Below are 19336 nucleotides of genomic sequence, written 5' to 3'. Positions count from 1 at the left end.
ACTTGCTGACAGGCTCAACCCCAACCTTGTTGTGCCAGCTGTTATACAGGTGCTGACAGAACAGAACAAGACACAACAGGACCAAACCAAAAACACCACAAAAATCAAGCTATGCAACAATAACAGGAAAGACTAAGAAGGAAAAATAAGAGAAAGCAAAGAAAATATAAAAAGGATACTGAAAGACATGTGGCCAAAGGCTTAGAGGGGATATAAAGAAAAAGGGAGAAAGAAGAAAATGAAAAAATGGCTATATGGGAGCAAGGAGGAAGGTAAAAGAACTAGTATAGGAGGCAAAAAGAAAAGGAAACAGAAAAGAAATGAAATAATAATGGATTTAAAATGTGGTATTAATGGATATATTAAGGTATAGATAGGAAAAGTAAAATGGAAAAAAAGAGGAGAAAACATAAAATGAGAAAAATTAATAACAAAAAGAGACAAAAGGAGAACAGAATCAAAGGAAAGAGAAATTAGAGATATGCAAGGAAAAAAGAGAAGAAAGGTAAAAGGGAAAAAGAAAAGCACAAAAAGCCACTCGTGCACGCGTGCGCACACCCCCCCCCAAAAAAAAACAAAACCACATACACACACTCAAAAATCTTTAGGTCCACTATTTGTGGAGCTCGCTGGATTTTTGCTCTGATGTTGAATCTGGTCCCTTGATGTGTTTATCCTGAACCTCCTGTGAGCTACTCTGATGCAGGCCAATGTGATTCACTGTCCCTTTCTGGCCCTGGGCAACCTGTCTGATAGGTTAAAGCCCATAGTAGTCCAGCTGGCAGGAACTCCTTAGCCCAGAGGCTGGGTCTGCCTCCAGTCTTATGCCTTGATTGTCGCTGTTCTCCCTTTCCCCACACAGCTGGGCTCTGTGCGAGTGTCCTGATCTTGGCTGGGATGGTTTGATCATCTTGTGTTGGGGGCAGTGCCAGTAGCTTGTAGGAGGGGTGGCTGATTCCTTCCTCTCCTTCTAATGCTTCATCAGCTTTTCCTAGTTTGCTGGCACCTCCTCTCTGCCACCTGGATGGGGACAGAATTCCTGCCCCTTGCCTCAGGTCACTGCAGGTCGGGTCACAAGCAGCTGTTTTGCTGGTGGGAAAGAGGGCACCTCCCCTGTGTTCCAGGTGGGTAAGGCTGATCCTCCTTCTTAGACCTACTGTCCAGCCCCCTTTCTGCTCACTAGAAATAGAGGGCCCCCCAGATTCAATGTTGGGTGTGTCCTTCAGACCCGTCCAGTGTAGGCTGGCCCTAAGCTCTACTGCGTGGCCCTTCTCACGGATGAGGAGGAGCTTCCCAGGCTGCACTATGGAGGGGTGCCAGCACTACTCTATCCAGGTACTTTAACCCTAGGCTTCCACTGCTGCACCCACTCCGCAGTCTCCACAGCCAGTGCCCTCGGGCCTCCTCTCTCAGTCCCACCACTCCCCTCTCACCTACAGATCTGCAGCCTCTTCAGTCTCCTCAGGTCCTCAGTTCTAATAGGTCCAGGTCTGGGGAGGCTACACCCACCTCCCAGCCTTCAGCACAGTTCTGTCCCCTAGCCCTGATGGCTCTTGGGTGGTGGTGGTGGGTGAATACACAGCAGGGGTGAGAGTCCTGCGGGGTCAGTGGCAGTCACATAGTGGTTTTTGATTCAACATCATAGAGTCCAGACTGGGTAGCCGTCGGGTGCTTGAGGTCTGGCTGGTTGTGTGCCAGTAGCGCTGATGTCTCTCCAGTTTCCATTGCAGGCCCAGGAGTCCCACCGGTGTCCGCTGTAGGCACTCAGAGTCTAGGTTGTGACCTTAGTGGGCACCTGGTGGAGCATAGTAAGCTCCATCTTCTATAAAAACTGCTGTTTGAAAGTCTCTGCTATTGTTAGATAGTCCCTTGTTCTGTAAACTCTGTCACTTTTAGACAGTCTCTTATTCTGTAAAATGACTTTTTTTTTTAGTTTGAATAATAGAAAAAGATAAACTTAACTGTCTGACCTTGCAAGCCAGCCATCTAACGTAATAGATTTAATACTGATAATAATTTCCATATTCTTATGCCAAGTGTTGGTTTATTATGTATTCAAGGTTACAAACTGTAATAATAACCTACACAGAGCTCTTAGTGAAATCTGCAGACAAAAAGATCAAAAGGTATAAATAAAAAGAACTTCCTCTATGGATTGGTTCAGAATTTGACAGAGGTATTGTGCTCTGAACCCTCGTACAATAAACAACTCCTAATTAATTGGCTTGTTAAGGTGTCTGGTATCTAGCTCGCTGATTTACGATACAACATTGGGTCCTGGGCAGGGTGCATGTGCATTCGGGCCCAGGACGCTGTGAGTATGGGTGGTGGCGATCCTTGGGACCTAGCCACTGCCTGTGCCTGCAGCCTCCTCCCAAGGGGGACTTTGGAAACCCTTCAAAATGGAGCTCTCTCCAAGCTAGAGCTGTGTCCAGGGAGTGGCTGTGCCAATAACAGAGGCTCCTTGTGGCGGTAGTGCACGGGGTGCTGTAGGTTTCCTCTGAAGGTGGGCTGGGTCTCGCCCCTGACCGCTTAGTCTGGGTAGTGTCTGGGGTGGAGTACGTGGATTCCGCCTGGGTGCGGGCCAGACTGGGCACCTAGCTGGTGCCGCTCCCTGCAGCCTCCTTTCAAGGAGAACCTTGGAAACCCTTCAAGGTGGCATGGTCTCCACGCCGAAGTCGCATCTGGAAGTGGCTGTGATGGTAGCAGGGGCTCCTTGAAGGAGAGCCCAAAGTGCTGGCCCCTGTGACTCTCTGCGCGCCCACCCACACCCACACCCACCCATCCACCCACGCACATGCACGCACACACACCGGCACACTCACCCTCACTCACTCACACTCTCCCTCACTTAGGTCCTGCCAGCCACCATGTTGAAATCTCCTCCTGTTACCTTTTAAATTATACTTTATTGCATCTTTTTTAAAACTTTAGGGATTGCGACATACATCCTTAACTTTCCACAACATCCTTGGAGTTTAATACACAATTTGATGTAAAATGTAGAAATTTTGCAAACTGCATAGATCTATTTTCTGTGTACCCACTCATGTTTTTTATGGTTCTTAACTCTATTGATGTCATTTGTATTACATTTCTGTTCATTTTAAACCTCAAAAGATTTTTTTCTTTCCTTCAAGCAGTCGTGTATTTGTGGCGGGGAGAGGGGATAGTCTTTTATAGTTAGTCACCCAGACACAATTTCTGGTACTCTTCATTCCTTCCCAAACTTCTAAGTTTCCTTCTGATATTATTGCCCTTCATCCTGAAAAAGAACTTTCTTTAGCATTTTTTATAGCACACATCTGCTCTGACTTCTTAATTTTAATCATATGATGGACGGGTGAGACATAGGGCTGGGTTATATGTGCTTGTTAACTTGGTGAAATAAGATGCTGTTGCCTTCAGCATTTCATACCAATATTCTTGCTTTACTCTCATAGGACTTGGTCTTAGGATAAAATGTAAGAGACGTGGGTGGTCATTAAAAACCGTCATCATACCAAATATATCCCTGTACAACAGGAGCCAACATATCCCATTTTAACACCACACTAGGCCCTAAACAGAAATATTGTATAAGACAGAAAGAAATCAACCACAGATGTGGGGCCTTGATTAAAGGAGCTTACTGCTGATTGCAGTGTTTTAAACTGGTTATTTGGTGGCACCCAAGAGGTTATTATATTTCAGACAATACAGCTTTAGGAAGAGTAAAGAGATCTTGTAAAGTGGGTTAAAATATACTTAGTTCAGGGAGAGCTTGGAGAGGAGAGAGCCCTCAAGATACCTCCATTATCTCCCTTGCCCTTTCCACCTTGTCCTTCTTACCCCTCTAGCCAGAAATCCAACCTGCCTACTCTGTTCCTCACACACACAACTGTGCAAGTTAAATCACAAAAGGAGTTCACCAGTGGCCTACCAGTTTGATTTGCACAAAGCACACTGGGGCCAGAAGAAAAGACCCTGGCCAGTAGGTAGCTCAGTTGGTTAGAGTTTTGTCCCAATACGTCAAGGTAGTGGGTGTGACGGGTCAGGGCACATACAAGAAACAACCAATGAATGCATACGTAAGTGGAACAACAAATAGATGTTTCTCTCTCTCTAAAAAAATCAATCAATAAAAATTTTGTTTTTTAAAGAAAAAAATGAAGTGGCTTTTTGGTTCCGTCATCAGCTCCTTGACCAAGAATACCTTGATCTGTGGTGTGGACAGATGAAGGACCACCGTGTGCAGATTATCTTCTGACTACATTCAATCAAATGCCAGAATCCAAGGCAAAGGGAGGTTTTTATAAAATACAAAGCAAATCAAAGCAGCCTCACTGTGCTTCCTGTAGACAAGAGGCAGTTCTATATTGTGACTAGTGCAGCAAGAAGTTATAACAAAGGAAAATGAGGGGTGAAGAGACGGATGCACCTTACAGTATTGTGGGGGTAAAACCATTCATTTGGCTGCAGCATTGGTTAGGTGGTGTAAGCTTCTAATACACCTGAAGACATCAGTCAGAGTCACATATATTGGCAACATAAAAGCCAGGAAGCCATGTAAAAATAGGAAGAACGATAAAGTTGTGAGACCTCTCAGGATTCATCCACTTGCGCAAATCAGAACTATATGAACAAGTGTCAGTTCCACAATCTAGCTCCTGGGTGGAAGAGCTGGTTAGCTCATAAATTCCTTTCTTTTTGATGTTCTTTGACCCTTAATCTATTTTTACCCTCTGGCCACTGGCTTCGGTAAGACCCGTTACAATGATATGGTGTTTTAGCGCTTCCAGTTAAGTGTTCAGAGCCAATAATTTACTTAGTCCTAAATAATAATATCTTCATGTAGAATTGTTTATTCAGAAACTAGTTTTTATTGTTGTACATAATATGCCAGTGATGCTCACCAGTCCATGGGTGAAGCAATCCTATATAATAAAAGTATAGTATGCAAATTATCCCCTTGACCGGGAGTTCGACCAGGGGGCGGTGCCAGCTGGGGGAAGGGAGGGAGTCCCTGGCATTGGCAGCTGGCCGGGGAAGGGAGAATACCTGGCCGGCAGCCGGCAGCTGCTAGGGACCCTACCACTGCATAAATTTCGTGCACTGGGCCTCTAGTATTTGAATTAATGGTCTGTGAAGTATCCACAGATAAAGATAGAATGATAGATTTTTTTTAAATGTAGTGAATCAGTATCTGCCCACTGAGACATTTAACTTCTGGATATTGTCGACATAAGAAACATCCACCAAAACATTTAAGTTTAGGAATCTTCTTATTCATGTTGCTGTATAAGCTCTATCAGAAGAATATGCCTGTCTTCCTACCGGTCAGCCTCTAGCACAATGCCTCTGGAGCCTTCAACAGTAAATCTGTGGTTAACATTCCCTTCCTTTTGCTCCTGTGACAATGATGTCGTCTCTTATTTTTTTCACTCATGACTAATTGGGGTCCCCCCCCCCAGTTTAATTCCATTTTCTTTATTTCATAAAAATTTGGTTTTAGATCACCGGGTTATTATAAAAGGATATAAGTCAGGAACAGCCAGATGGAAGAGATGCATATGGAAAAGGGCTCGGAGTTTCCATGACGTCTCCAAGTGCTCCACTCTTTGTGAATTTCCTCCTGTTCACCAACCCAAAGCTCCTCATCCCAATCTTTCTTGATCCAGCTCCCAACAGGCCTTTGTAACCAATAGCCTTCTCATTGCCATCCCAGATGCCATTCTCAATATACTCCTCTCCTTGAGGTCTCACAGGCATTACAGGCAGAGCTGGCCTGCCCTCCCGTGAGAAGTGGTTCTTTCATTGGGCATTAAGACATCATCCTCTCATGTTTTCTACTATTTCACGACCATTTCTTTATGTATTTTCCTTGTTTCTCCTCTTTCATTTAAATGCCAATGCTTGATTTTTTTTCCTCTCTAAACTCACTCCTTAGGTGATTGCAGACATTTTCATAACATTAAATGCTATTTATGTGCTTTTGACTTCAAAATTTATCTGTCCTTGGCCTCTTCCCAGAACTCTAAAGTTAAGTGCCCAACTGCCTCACCTGATCTCCACATGGGTGCCTAATAAACATCTCAGACTTAATGTACTTAAATAGGTCTTGATTGTTTTTTCTTCCTCTAGCCTGCTTATCTCTATTTTCTTCATCTCAGTAAATGATACTACCATTCACCCAATTGCTTGTGCCAAAAACCTTGACATTTCCCTTTTTCAAGTTCAACTTCCAGCCCCACTAACAAATGCTGTTTGGCCTTCAACATATTTGTAATGTCTAGCCACTTCTCACCTCCTAACTGCTATCATTTCATATCAGGCTACCATCTCCTCTTGCCTGGAAATCTTAAGTAATTTCCCTGTTTCTACCATCGTCTCATCCTTTTCTTAGAGTCTTCTACACAGTAGCCAGGGTGCTCCTTTTAAAATGCAAGCCACACTATGTCATACCCATTTCTTAAAATCTTTTATTGGCTTCCCAACATACTTAGAATAGTTTCTAGTATCCTTTCTATTAGAACTTACCTGACCTAGTCCTTAGCTTCGCTCTGAGCTTATTTCTTAGCTCTTCTTGTTCACTCTGTTCCAGTCACACTGGGCTTGCCCTTCCCTGTAATGTGCCAAATACATTCCTAGCTCAGGTCTTTGCACTTGGCTTTGAGCATGTAATGCTTCTCCCTAGGTCTGTGCATGGCTCACTTTCACTTTATTCTCATGCCTGCCCAGGAAGCCGTCCCTGAACACCCAAAACAGCAACACCCTCCTCCCACCTTATCATACCCTATCCCATATCTCAACATTATTTTTCTTAATGCATGTGTTACTACTTATTATATATACTCCTTAACCAGTGCCTTTTTCCTTCGAGGTAACTATAGATTCAAATGCACTTATAAGAAATAATCTAAAGATATACAGTATACCTTCCCCTTACCCCCAGAAGCACATCTATATAGCTGTGATGCAATGGCACAACCAAGAAATTGACACTGATACAATTCACTGATTTTTTTTCCAGATTTCATCAGTTTTACATGCATTCCTTTGTATGTATATTCAGTTCCATGTAATTTTATCATGTGTAGACTCATGACCATGCTATCGTCAGTATATAGAACAGATTAATCACAGGGATCCCTCATATTACACTTTATAGGCATGGCTACCTGCTTCCTTCCACCCCTCTGATATTGTATTTTATTTTTGTCCTTTTGTTTGAAGGTATGGGGGTATTGTATGTTCTTCACTGCCTCTAGAGTGCCTATCATATCAGAAATGCATAATACATATTTATTAAATGTTGATCATAAGGCAGTGCTTTCTTGTGAGAAAGAATTTGCAGTGGGGAGCTTTCCTTTGTTTGAGGGCACATATAGTATGTTAGTTGTTTTTACTTTATAATCTTTCTCCTCAGCATTCTGTCCTCTCCCTCCTACCAGCCTTACATGCTGAAATGCCTCTGGCTCCAGCAGTAAAATGGCCTATTATTCGTGGTTTAGCTCAGGTTAGTTTTATGGTACAGGAGATAGGTGTCATGTATAGAGGCACTGACAGTTAATAGCTGGTTGTGGATACCTGCTTAGATTTCCATGGGAGCCAAAACTCCTTATTACCTTTACCCTCAATAGTTAGATTGGAATTAAAAGCTGTGACTAGTGCCACTTCTCTGACTTTTTCTGTTTCCAAATGATATCCCAGATATTAATCCTTACTAAGCAGGATCTTTTGGGGTTAAAGTTTTTCATAGCATGCAAAATGCATATTTTTGGTGTAGAACTAAAAGGATCCAGGTGTCTTCCGCCTCTCATGCTTACATGTTTACTTTGAAGGAATCAAGGTTGCTGACCGAGTAGAGGACAAAGGATCAGGTGATGCTGTTTCACTTGACAAATTAACAGGCACAGCTCCTGAAGTGGGGCCACTGGTTACTCCGCTGTGCAAGAGGGACATCCCGCCCCCCGAGACCTCTGCACTCCGTTCTGTGCTGAAGAAACCCTCTGTGAAGCTGTGTGTAGAAAGCCTGCAGGTAAGTGTAGAGCTGCATTTCCTGAAGCAAATGGAATGAAAAGTCATTTAGTTCAAAGCAATACCTCTGAAATGCTAAATCATACTGGTTGAAAAGGAAAGGTCTTGCCCTGTTTCCCCCCTCCTTTTAATCACTTACAGCACTGTGCAGTTTATTTGTTTTTGTTCTTTTAAAAAAGGACTCATGGAATATAGCGTATAGAATTTAATATAGGTAGACTGTATTTTATAAGAGTTTCATAGTTCTTAATGTGGGAGTTTATTATTTCCATCCAAACTATTAGGTCTTAGAAATACCTCTTTTACAGGCATGCACCTTTCTCAACCCAGTGGGTTGAAGGGAACTAGCTGGCATTTATTGAGTACTTTCTAGACTTGTACATGTAGCCTCAGTCCTCTAAGAAAGGTTTTAGCCCCATTTTACATAAACTGAGGCTTGAGGTTAAATGAACCCAGACAAACGTGATGTTGGCATCCATGATGGACTGTCCATGCTGTGAGAGGATGAGAGGATTGGTCTGGAGTCAAAGTGTCTCATGTCAAATCCAGACTAGGGGGTTTAAGAGCTGGGCAAATTACTTAGCCTTTTTGTACTCTAGTGTGTTATCTATAAAAAGGATACTATTAGAAACTACCTTACAAGGGTAAACTGAGCATTAAGTGGGATGATAATGTAAAATTAGCACCAGTGCCTGGCAAATGAGAGGTACAGTTTTGTGTTGTTTTTCCAACCTGTAGGCATTTTAACAAACAGTTATGTCTACAAACTGTTTTTACAGCTAAAATGAACTAGACTACCTTCTAGCTACATGGATAGATGTTCTATTATAATTTAAAATGTTTTAACAATTTTCCTGGTTAAGAGCTGATTTAGGTCTCTGTATAGCACTGCTCATTCATATCTTGTTTGTTTTATCCTCAAAGAGACTTACTATCTTAATTGTTTATATAACTTTTATTGGTTAACAGTGTTACATAGCAAACATCAAGCTGCCCAAAATTGGGAGGTTTCTACAGTTGAAGTTTTTTGTAAACTTTTATGGTTTTAATTAAAAGTACTGTCAGTCTAAAAGTTAACATGAACTTTGTTTTATGAGTTCCCTTAATTCACATATATTGATCTGGGCATTTTCCTGGTTAGGAAAACGAAATGACTTAGGAGACAGTTGGTCAAGGAGGCTTGTTTGGGGCAGGATTGTACTTTAGAGCTGGTACTGCTGTTGGAATGGGTGTGCTGGAGAAAAAGACTAGTTGCAGAGAACAAGGGCTGGTCGGGTTTGGGTGAAACTGGACAAGCCAAGCAGATGGTGATTGGGATGACGATTACCCAGCCCCCAGCTCTGGCTCTCCTGCTCTGCTCCAGGGCCCTCCCTGTGTTTAGTCTTGTCCCGTCTTGTTCTTCAGCGTTCATACTGTCCCATCCTCACCCACTTGCCTGCTCTATAATCTTCCTTTGGAAAAGCACAGAGGGACAAATACTGTCCTCTTTCCTTATTTCTAACTCAAGAAGATAATAATGCAGATAGGAGATATATATACACTTACAGAAGGTGTGGTTCCCATGTTTAAAAGACAGAATACCCTAGTATATCACTTACCATTCCTTCTTTTCCTGTTTTAGTGCAATTCTTATACCTCAGGCCATTAATAGTCTGCCTCATCTGACACCAACTGTAGTACACTGTCAAATCTGGCCACTCACAGTTTGCTTAACTTCGCTTGCCAGATCAAAAATGAAGGAATGAATTTAGCCCAAGTTACGGATTTCCATTTTTTGATTTTGGCCTAAAATACTATTTACTAAAGTTATATTTAGGCAACCTATTATTTTCTTTGTGGCTAATATTATGATGTTTAGCCAGAACAATTATGAAAGTAAAGGTGGTCTGCAATACTATAGTTACTACTCCTGGCAACAAAAAATTCAGTTGCTATTTTGAATGACTGTGCATGTTTATGTAAAATTCACTGATGTTCATTTTGTTTAGGATCACTGTGACAACCTCTGTGATAATGGGACTCATCCAAACTTAATCTCAACTCTTGTAAACTGTTGCAAAGAACAAAAAGCAGGTAAGAAATTCATGTTTATTTTGAAGCCCAAGGATATCATTGTCTTGTTATAAAAAATCTGATAAAAGATATGTATTATCAATGACTTGCTAATGCATCTTGATGCTTCTGAAATTATATGGAACTGAAGGACAGTTCTGAGAGATGGAATCTCTTTGGATGGTCTAAGACTTGATCCATCCATTTCATCGATCCATTTTTGCTTGATGGTGAAACTTGATATTCCAATTTTGTAAACTTCTAAGATATTCATGCAAAATTTACTTTAAAATCTATTACTGTAATTTAATTAGAAATACTGCTTATCTATTTCATTTTGAAATTTTTCTCCACAAATTGTTATACAAAAAAATAACAGAATCTAAGATTATAGGGATACAACTTTTAGATAAGAAAATGAGCTTATTTTTTTAATACATTTCTATTTATTATTTAAAGAAGGTCAAGAAAATTATAAGGTACCAGCCTCTATAAATATGAGGAAGAGGAAGAGAGTTACTTTTGGAGAGGACCTAAGCCCTGAAGTATTTGATGAATCTTTGCCAGCAAATACTCCATTGCGTAAAGGAGAAACACCTGTTCGTAAAAAGGATTTAAGTACTGTCAATTCCTTGCCACTTGTGCCATCACCAGTTCCCTCGCAGTTGCCTCAACCAAATTTTGATGACAAGGGGGAAAATCTTGTAAGTGTGAAAAATGTGGAACAAAGTTGTTTATATTTTCATCAGACCTCACCTGTTTTGCATGAGCAGTAATTATGCTTTGAAATCATGAAATGGACTAAATGATGTGTCATAGTATAAATTAATATATTTTTCTAGGTAGATTATTACCAGATTTCTCCTCATTGTATATTTAATAGATCCTAAGTGCTATGGATTATATGATATTTTATGTGTCATTAAGAAAAAATGCTGAAAGTTAAACTGTGACACACCATCATCTGTATGATGTGCAGTGGTCCTCTATCCCCAAACTGTGGTTTCAGTTACCCATGGGCAACTACAGTCTGAAATGTTAAATGGAAAATTCCAGAATTCAACAATTCATAAGTTTTAAATTGCATGCCATTCTGAGTACCTCATTTCATCTCATCACATAGGCATTGCATCATCTCACATCATTACAGGAAGAGAGAGGGGTGAGTACAGTACAGTAAGATCTTTTGAGAGAGACCACGTTTATATAACTTTTATTGCAGTGTATTATTATAACTGTCATATTATTATTAGTTATTATTGTTAATTTCTCACTATGCCTAATTTATAAATTAAACTTTAACATAGTATATGTAGTGTTCAGTATTACCCTGCGGTTTCAGGCATCCATTGGGGGTCTTTGAACCTATCCCTCTGTGGACAAGGGGGACTATTATACTCAGATTTCAGAGGTGTTAAAATGTGAAAGAGCAGCAGACTTAGAACTGGTGTATTGTAAAGATAAACTGTTCTTCTCCTAAGGTGAATATTTACAGGTGGAATTATTGGACTAAAGAATATGAATGTTTGCTCAGCTGGCATGGCTCAATGGTTGAACGTCAACCTATGAACCAGGAGGTCACAGTTTGATTCCCGATCAGGGCACATGCCCGGGTTGCGGGCTTGATTCCCAGTGTGGGGGGTGCAGGAGGCAGCCGATCGATGATTCTCTCTCTCATTGATGTTTCTATCTCTCCATCTCCCTTTCTCTCTGCAATCAATAAAAATATTTTTAAAAAAAGAACATTTATGAACTTTTTGATGATATTGATAAATTTCCATCAGAAAGTATGTACAAATTTGGATTTACTGCAAGATAAATACATACCTTTGCAAATCCTGAATATTAATTATACTTATTTTAAATAGCTTAATAGGAGAAAAATTTGACTTGAAATTTTTTAGTTTATTAGTGAGATTTAACATTTTTCACATGTGTATAGGCCCTTTGAATTTCTTCTCTTGAGAACTGCCTATTAATCTTCCTTACCTATATATTTTTTATTTTTAAAAATTTATTTACTTTAAACATTTATTTAATTTTATTGATTTTTTTAATTTTTTAATTTTTTTTTTTTTAAGAGAGAGGAAGGAAGGGACAGACACAGAGAAAAACATTGATGTGAGAGATACATCGATCCGTTGCTTTCTTTTCACATCTGATCAGGGATCAAACCTGCAGTCTTCTGGTGCCTGGTGTGATGCTCCAACCAACTGACCCACACCAGCCAGGGCTCCTTACCTATTTTTATATTGGGACCATCATTCATTCTTTCTCCTGCTATTATACCTTAATATATTTTGCTTTCGGCTAGGATGGAGTTAGAGGGACCTAATTTTACTCCCATGGGAAACAACTAAAAAACTGGAGATAATACACAGAGCAGTGATTCTCAGAAATTTAACATCAGGCAGCACAGGATGGTAATCTCTGAAAGGGGAGTAACAAATGAGATGAGCTTATGAGAAGCCCAACTCCTGCCTGAGCTGAATTTCTAGGCAGCATCACAGGGTTGGTTTACCTCGGTGGAACCTGGCTGTCTCATGAGTTGAGAAGATGGAGTTGGGGCCTGGGAAAGTGAAGGAAGCTGGAGTTCACAGGGCAAAGTACCAGAGACGAGAGCGTGGCATAGAGAGCTCTGGAGATCTGCAAAGGATCCCATTTGACTCTTCTGCTAAGTGGTGGTCAACACATGCTTGTGAGTAAACTGCTGGAGGCCAGGAAAGAACTACCCAAATGGCTGGAACTCACACATACAGGAACAGTATTCCCACCAACCTGGGTAGAAACACCTTGTAATTCAAGAGGGCAATGGCCACTCCATAGAGTGGCAGTTTATTAGTGGAGCAGAGTTAGACTAAAATACAGGCAACATTTAAAAGCTAGCCATGAAAGGATCCAGTGTGTATCCCAAGTACTTAACTGCATTGAATAACAAAGCTCAAGAATAACATGCAAAAAAATAGAACTAGACCACCAACTTACACCATACACAAGAATAAACTCAAAATGGATAATGGTCTTAACCTTTTGCACTCGGATGTCAAGTGTGACTCGACACGGTTAGCATTAGAATAAAGGAATCGAGAAAAAAGCAAGCGAGTGCAAAGGGTTAAAGGTAAGACAGGAAACCTTAAACATCTTAGAAGAATCCATAGGCAGCAAAATATCAGACATAATGTCCTAGCAGTAGCTTTACTGATAACTCCTAGGGCAATAAAAACTAAGGAGAAAATAAACAAATGGGACTACATCAAAATAAAAAGCTACTGCACAGATTCTTTTTGGGGAGAAACCAAGATGGTGGCATAGGTAAGCACCTAAACTGCTGCCTCCCACAACAATTTCAAAACTAAAACTAAAAGACAGAACGGACATCATCCAGAACCACAGGAAAGCTGGCTGAGTGGAAATTCTACAACTAGAAGGAAAGAGAAAAGCTCACGGAGAATCAGAGGAGCTGCAAAGGGCTGAGGTACGGAGACACACGCGCAGAGAGGAAGGGCAGCTGAGTGCCTGGCTGGCTTTCTCTAGCAGGTGGGAGAAGGAAGCTCCCGACTGCACTGAACCCCAGTTCCGGGTGAGACCCTGTGGACCCAGGCTCATATGGGGGGAATCTGGACTGTCAGGTTGAGAGAAAGGCACACAGAGACTCGGGGGAGCCGCGGAGGGCAGGGGTCTGGAGGCGTGCGTGCAAGTGCGCGCAGAGAGGACTGACTGCTGAGTGTGCCGCTGGCATTCTCTACCTGGAGGGAACTGGAAGATCCTGACTGCGCTGAACTCCAGTTCCGGGCGAGAATCTGGGAATCCAGATTCAATGGGGGAGAAACTGGACTGTCTGGCTGTGGGCAAAAGTTGAGGGCAGCTTTCTCTCAGAGGTGCTTGCAGCAATTAGGGACACTGAGACCCAGGGGCCTCATAGGGCAGGGCTGATGGGTAACCAAGACGGTCTGCTCAGCCCTGAGACTCCGCCCCATCCAAGCTGAGCACAGAGGCTTTTGCAATTTTGTAAGTCTTGTCACATAAGTCTGTCTCCAGCACAGAAGTTCTCCCGGCATAGACACAGCTGATCCTCACAGTCAACTGGCCTAGAGGTCAATTCCTCTCAGTGATACCAACAACAATCAAGGCTTAACTATAACAAGGCTGTACACACAGTCCACAAAAGGGTGCACCAAGAGTGTCCACCTCAGGTAACTGGGGAGGCTGACCCACTGGGCCATATAGGACACCTAGCACACAAAACTACCCTACCAACTCAGGGAAGCAGCGAAAATGTGGAGACAAAGAAACAGATCACAAACGAAAGAAATGGAGGAAACAAACGACTGGATATAGAGTTCAAAACCACAGTTATAAGGTTTTTCAAGAATTTCCTAGAAAAGGCCGATAAATTTAGCGAGACCCTCGAGGATATGAAAATGGACCAACTAGAAATTAAACATACACTGACTGAAATAAAAAAATATTATACAGAGACCCAACAGCAGACTAGAGGAACGCAAGAATCAAGTCAAAGATGTGAAATACAAAGAAACAAAAAACACTCAACTGGAAAAGCAAAAAGAAAAAAGAATGAAAAAACTTGAAGATAGTGTAAGAAGCCTCTGGGACAACTTCAAGCGTACCAACATCAGAATTATGGGGGTGCCAGAAGAAGAGAGAGAGCAAGACACTGAAAACCTATTTGAAGAAATAATGACTGAAAACTTCCCCCACCTGGTGAAAGAAATAGACTTACAAGTCCAGGAAGAGCAGAGAACCCAAAACAAAAAAATCCAAAGAGGACCACACCAAGACACATCATAATTAAAATGCCAAGAGCAAAAGACAAAGAGAATATTAAAAGCAGTAAGAGAAAAACAGTTAATTACCTACAAGGGAGCACCCATATGATTGTCAGCTGATTTCTCAACAGAAACTATGTAGGCCAGATGAGAGTGGCAAGAAATATTCAAAGTGATGAATAGCAAGAACCTACAACCAAGATTACTCTACCCAGCAAAGCTATCATTCAGAATTGAAGGTCAGATAAAGAGCTTCACAGATAAGAAAAAGCTAAAGGAGTTCATCACCACCAAACCAGTATTATATGAAATGCTGAAAGGTATTCTTTAAGAGGAGGAAGAAGAAGAAAAAGGTAAAGATAAAAATATGAACAACAAATACATATCTATCAACAAGTGAATCTAAAAATCAAGAGTATTAAAAATCTGATGAACAGAATAAACTGGTGAATATAATAGAATCAGAAGCATAGAAAGGGAGTGGACTTAATTCTCAGGGGGAAGGGATATGGGGGGTGTGGGAAGAGACTGGAAAAAATCATACACCTATGGATGAGGACAGTGCAGGGGAGGTAAGGGCAGAGGGTGGGGTTGGAACCGGGTGGAGAGGTGCTATGGGGGAAAAAAGGAGAAGGAATAGTAATCTGAACAATAAAGGTTTATTAAATTAAAAAAAAACCCAGAAACTACTGCACAGCAAAAGAAACCATCAACAAAACAAGAAAACCTAGTGCATGGGAGAACATACTTGCCAATGTTATACCCAATAAGGTTCTAATCTCCAAAATTTATAGGGAACTTATATCTTAACAAACAGAAGATAATCCAATGAAAAACTGGGCAAAGGACTTATTACATAGACACTTTTTGAAAGAGGACATACACAAGGCCAAGAGACATGAAAACATGCTCAAAGTCACTAATCATCTGAGAGATGCAAATCAAAACTACAATGAGATACCATCTCACACCTGTCAGAATGGCTATCATCAACAAATCAGAAAACGACAAGTGCTGACGAGAATGCGGAGAAAAAGGAACCCTGGTGCACTGCTGGTGGGAATGCAGACTGGTGCGGCCACTGTGGAGAACAGTATGGAGTTTTCTCAAAAAATTAAAAATGGAACTCCCATTTGACCTAGTAATCCCACTTTTAGGACTATATTTCAAGAAATCAGAAACACCAATCAAAAGGACATATGCACCCCTATGTTCATAGCAGCACAATTTATAATATCTAAGATTTGGAAACAGCCCAATTGCCCATCACAGATGAGTGGATTAAAAAACTGTGGTACATCTACACAATGGAATACTACGCTGCTGTGAAAAAGAAGGAACACTTACCATTCACAACAGCATGGATGGACATGGAAAGCATTATGGTAAGCAAAATAAGCCAGTTGGAGAAAGATAAATATCACATGATCTCACTCATTTGTGGAATATAATGAACAACATAAACTGATGAACAAAAATAGGTCCAGAGACAGAGAAGCATTGAACAGACCATCAAACTTCAGAGGGAAGGCAAGGGAGGGTTGAGGGGGGTAAGAGATCAACCAAAGGACTTGTATGCATGCATATAAGCATAACCAATGGACACAGACACTAGGGGGGTGAAGGCATTTGCTTGAAGTGTGGGTGGCCGGGGAGTGATCAATGAGGGAAAAAGGTGACATATGTAATACTATATGTAATACTTTAAACCAGTGGTTCTCAATCTTTCTAATGCCGCGACCTTTTAATACAGTTCCTCATGTTATGGTGACCCCCAACCATAACATTATTTTCGTTGCTACTTCATAACTGTAATTTTGCTACTGTTAATGAATCGTAATGTAAATATCTGTGTTTTCCGATGGTCTTAGGCTCTACAGCAGCGGTTCTCAACCTGTGGGTTGAGAAGGGTTGCAGCATTAGAAAGGTTTAGAACCACTGCTTTAAACAATAAAGAATTTAAAAAATTTTTTTAAAAACGTAACAATGCTCTGCAGTACCAAATGACATTAAATTCAGAGTGTCTGACATTCAATTAAAAATCGATAGATATGTAGGAAAAGGTGCTCCATAATGAGAAAGATTAGTGAAATTGAAGATATGGCAAGAAATTATTCACAATGAAACAGAAAAAAAAGACTGAACAAGAAGCAGGCAATCTGCAAGCAGGGTAAACTTCAGGTGGCATAATATGTGTATAATTAGACACCCCAAAGTAGAGGAGAGACCAGCAGGAACAGAAAAATATATTTGAAAAATAATGGCTGGAAAATTTCCCAATGTGATAAAATGATAAACCCATAGATCCTATAACGTTCAACCAATATTCAGCATGTGAAATCTGAAGTAAAGTACACCATGGGTTAAGATCAAGGATACATGGCCAAAAAAACAGTCTTGGAAAACAGACATATGACATAAAGAAGAAGAGAAGACATTACAGTGTGTGTACTCAGTAAAAATAAAATTCTGTCACCTAGAATTCTATATCCAGTGAAACTTACCTTTCATCAATACAAAGGTGAATTATCCTTGGCCGGCAGCTCAATGGTTAGAGCATCATCCGGTGCACCAAAGGGTTGTGGGTTTAATTCCCAGTCAGGGCACATAATCAGTTTGGGTATTCGATCCCTCATTAGGGTGCAAGCATGAGGCAACTGATCGATCTTTCTCTTTCTCCCCTCCCTCCCTCTCTCAAATCAATGAGAAACATCCTTGGGTGAGGATTCAAAAAAAAAGTAAAGGCTTTTGCAGACATGTGAAAGCTGTAATAATTTATTCCTATAGCAGGTTAGCATTGTAAGAAATGTTCAGGGAGGTTACTTAGTCAGAAGGAAAATGGTTCCAGATGGAAATCTGCACTTAGCAAAGCAGTGAAGGGCACTGAAAATGCTAAATATGTAGGCAACAGACTGTTTCCTCCTCTTTATCTCTAAAAGGTAATCATTCAGAGTAAGAGTAACAACAGTCTATTGTTTGCTTTATAACCTATGTAAATAAAATATACAATAAAAATAACATGGCATAAAGACTGGGAGGAGTTCTTCGGCTATGCACAAAGTGGTATAAGTTAAAGATGCATACTATAAATCATAAACCACTTTAAAAGGACAGCAGAAATGTGTGGAATGCTGCTAAAGCAGTGCTTAGATGAAATTTTTAAAAATTAAACCTGTATTTCAAAATAAGAATGTCTCATTAATCTCAACTTCTTTTAAGAAATTAGAAAAAGAAAAATTAAAGGGAAGTAAGCAGAAGAAAGGAAGTAATAAAGATAAATGCAGAAATCAGTGGAATAGAAAATACAAACAATAGAGAAAAATTATTGAAATCAAAAGGTAGTGCTTTAAAAAAATAGTGTTAGTAAACTTCTAATCAGACTCTTCAGGGAAAAGAGAGATTACTCAAGTTACCAGTGTAAGGAATGTAAGAGGTATTCTAACTATATATGTTAACTTATTAAAAGGATAATGGATATTCTGGACAACATTATGCCAATAAATTCAACAACCCAGATAAACTAGACTCATTTCTTGAAAAACACTTTATCAACTAAAGACATTTAAGTTGTAGTTAAACTTCACAAAGAAAACTATGTCCAGATGATTTTACTAATGAATTCTATCAAACATATATGGAAAATATAGTACTAATTCTACATACACTCTTCTATACACCTTGAGGGGGTGGGAATACTTCCCAATTCATTAATGTCAGCATTATGAGATACCATAATCAGACATAAGAAAAGTATAGTCTGATATCTTCATAAACATAAGAATATATAAAAAGAATACATCATGATTAAATGAGATGTAACCCATGATGCGAAGATGGTTTAATATTTTAAAAACAAACTAATTCACCACTTTAACACAGACTGAAAAGTCTTATGTTCATTTCAGTAGGAAAACCATTTGACAATATCCAGGGTTCATTTCTGATAAGACCTCTGAGCAAAATAGTGAAAATAAATGTTCTTCAACCTGACAAATTTTATCTGAAAAATCAAATTTACCATTAAAATGGCAATTACGTTGGAAAGAAAAGATTTGACAATTATATTGCCATTTTACCTGAAGTTCCCCTGAATAATATTGTAATGTTAGGTTGTGTTTATTGATGGATTATCTTATTTACTTTTAAAGGAATTAGGGCATAGGATTTTAAATAAACCAAAAAGTAACTTATGAGTGGATCATTATGATCACTTCCACTTAAAGGGTTTTTGTTTTGTTTTGTTTTTTGGTGGATTGGTTTCATTCAAGATAATTGGTAAATGTTATGAAATATATTTTATTTTTATATGCAATATCTTTTGTTTTGCCTTGACTTTTTTTTCAACCTTTTATTGATTTCCCAACTTTATTCAGATTATAATTTCACCTACCAAAATAAATTCATTTTGGGGGGGGGGTCCCATTGCTTACATATCCACTGAATTTAAGGATGTCTAATTTCTACTTTTTTTTCTTTGT

At 40.0% G+C, this 19336-nt stretch overlaps 1 protein-coding gene across 6 annotated transcripts in view; it reads left to right on the top strand.

Moving 5' to 3' along the window:
- CDCA2 (cell division cycle associated 2) overlaps nucleotides 1-19336 on the top strand; it is a 75096-nt gene that overhangs the window by 29398 nt on the left and 26362 nt on the right. For 4 of the 6 annotated variants that reach the window (XM_079772496.1, XM_079772497.1, XM_079772498.1 and 1 more), the window contains 4 exons: nucleotides 7824-8020; nucleotides 10008-10092; nucleotides 10531-10775; nucleotides 11195-11233. In XM_079772496.1, the coding sequence (XP_079628622.1) occupies nucleotides 7824-8020; nucleotides 10008-10092; nucleotides 10531-10775; nucleotides 11195-11233 (566 nt within the window). The remainder of the gene's footprint in view (nucleotides 1-7823; nucleotides 8021-10007; nucleotides 10093-10530; nucleotides 10776-11194; nucleotides 11234-19336) is intronic. The other 2 variants (XM_079772500.1, XM_079772499.1) reach the window with 1 other exon arrangement.

The sequence above is a fragment of the Cnephaeus nilssonii genome (genome assembly GCF_951640355.1).
Source record: "Cnephaeus nilssonii genome assembly, chromosome: 5".
Taxonomy (NCBI): domain Eukaryota; kingdom Metazoa; phylum Chordata; class Mammalia; order Chiroptera; family Vespertilionidae; genus Cnephaeus; species Cnephaeus nilssonii.
The sequence above is the reverse complement of the archived record's forward strand: the minus strand, read 5'-3'. Positions and strand labels throughout refer to the sequence as shown.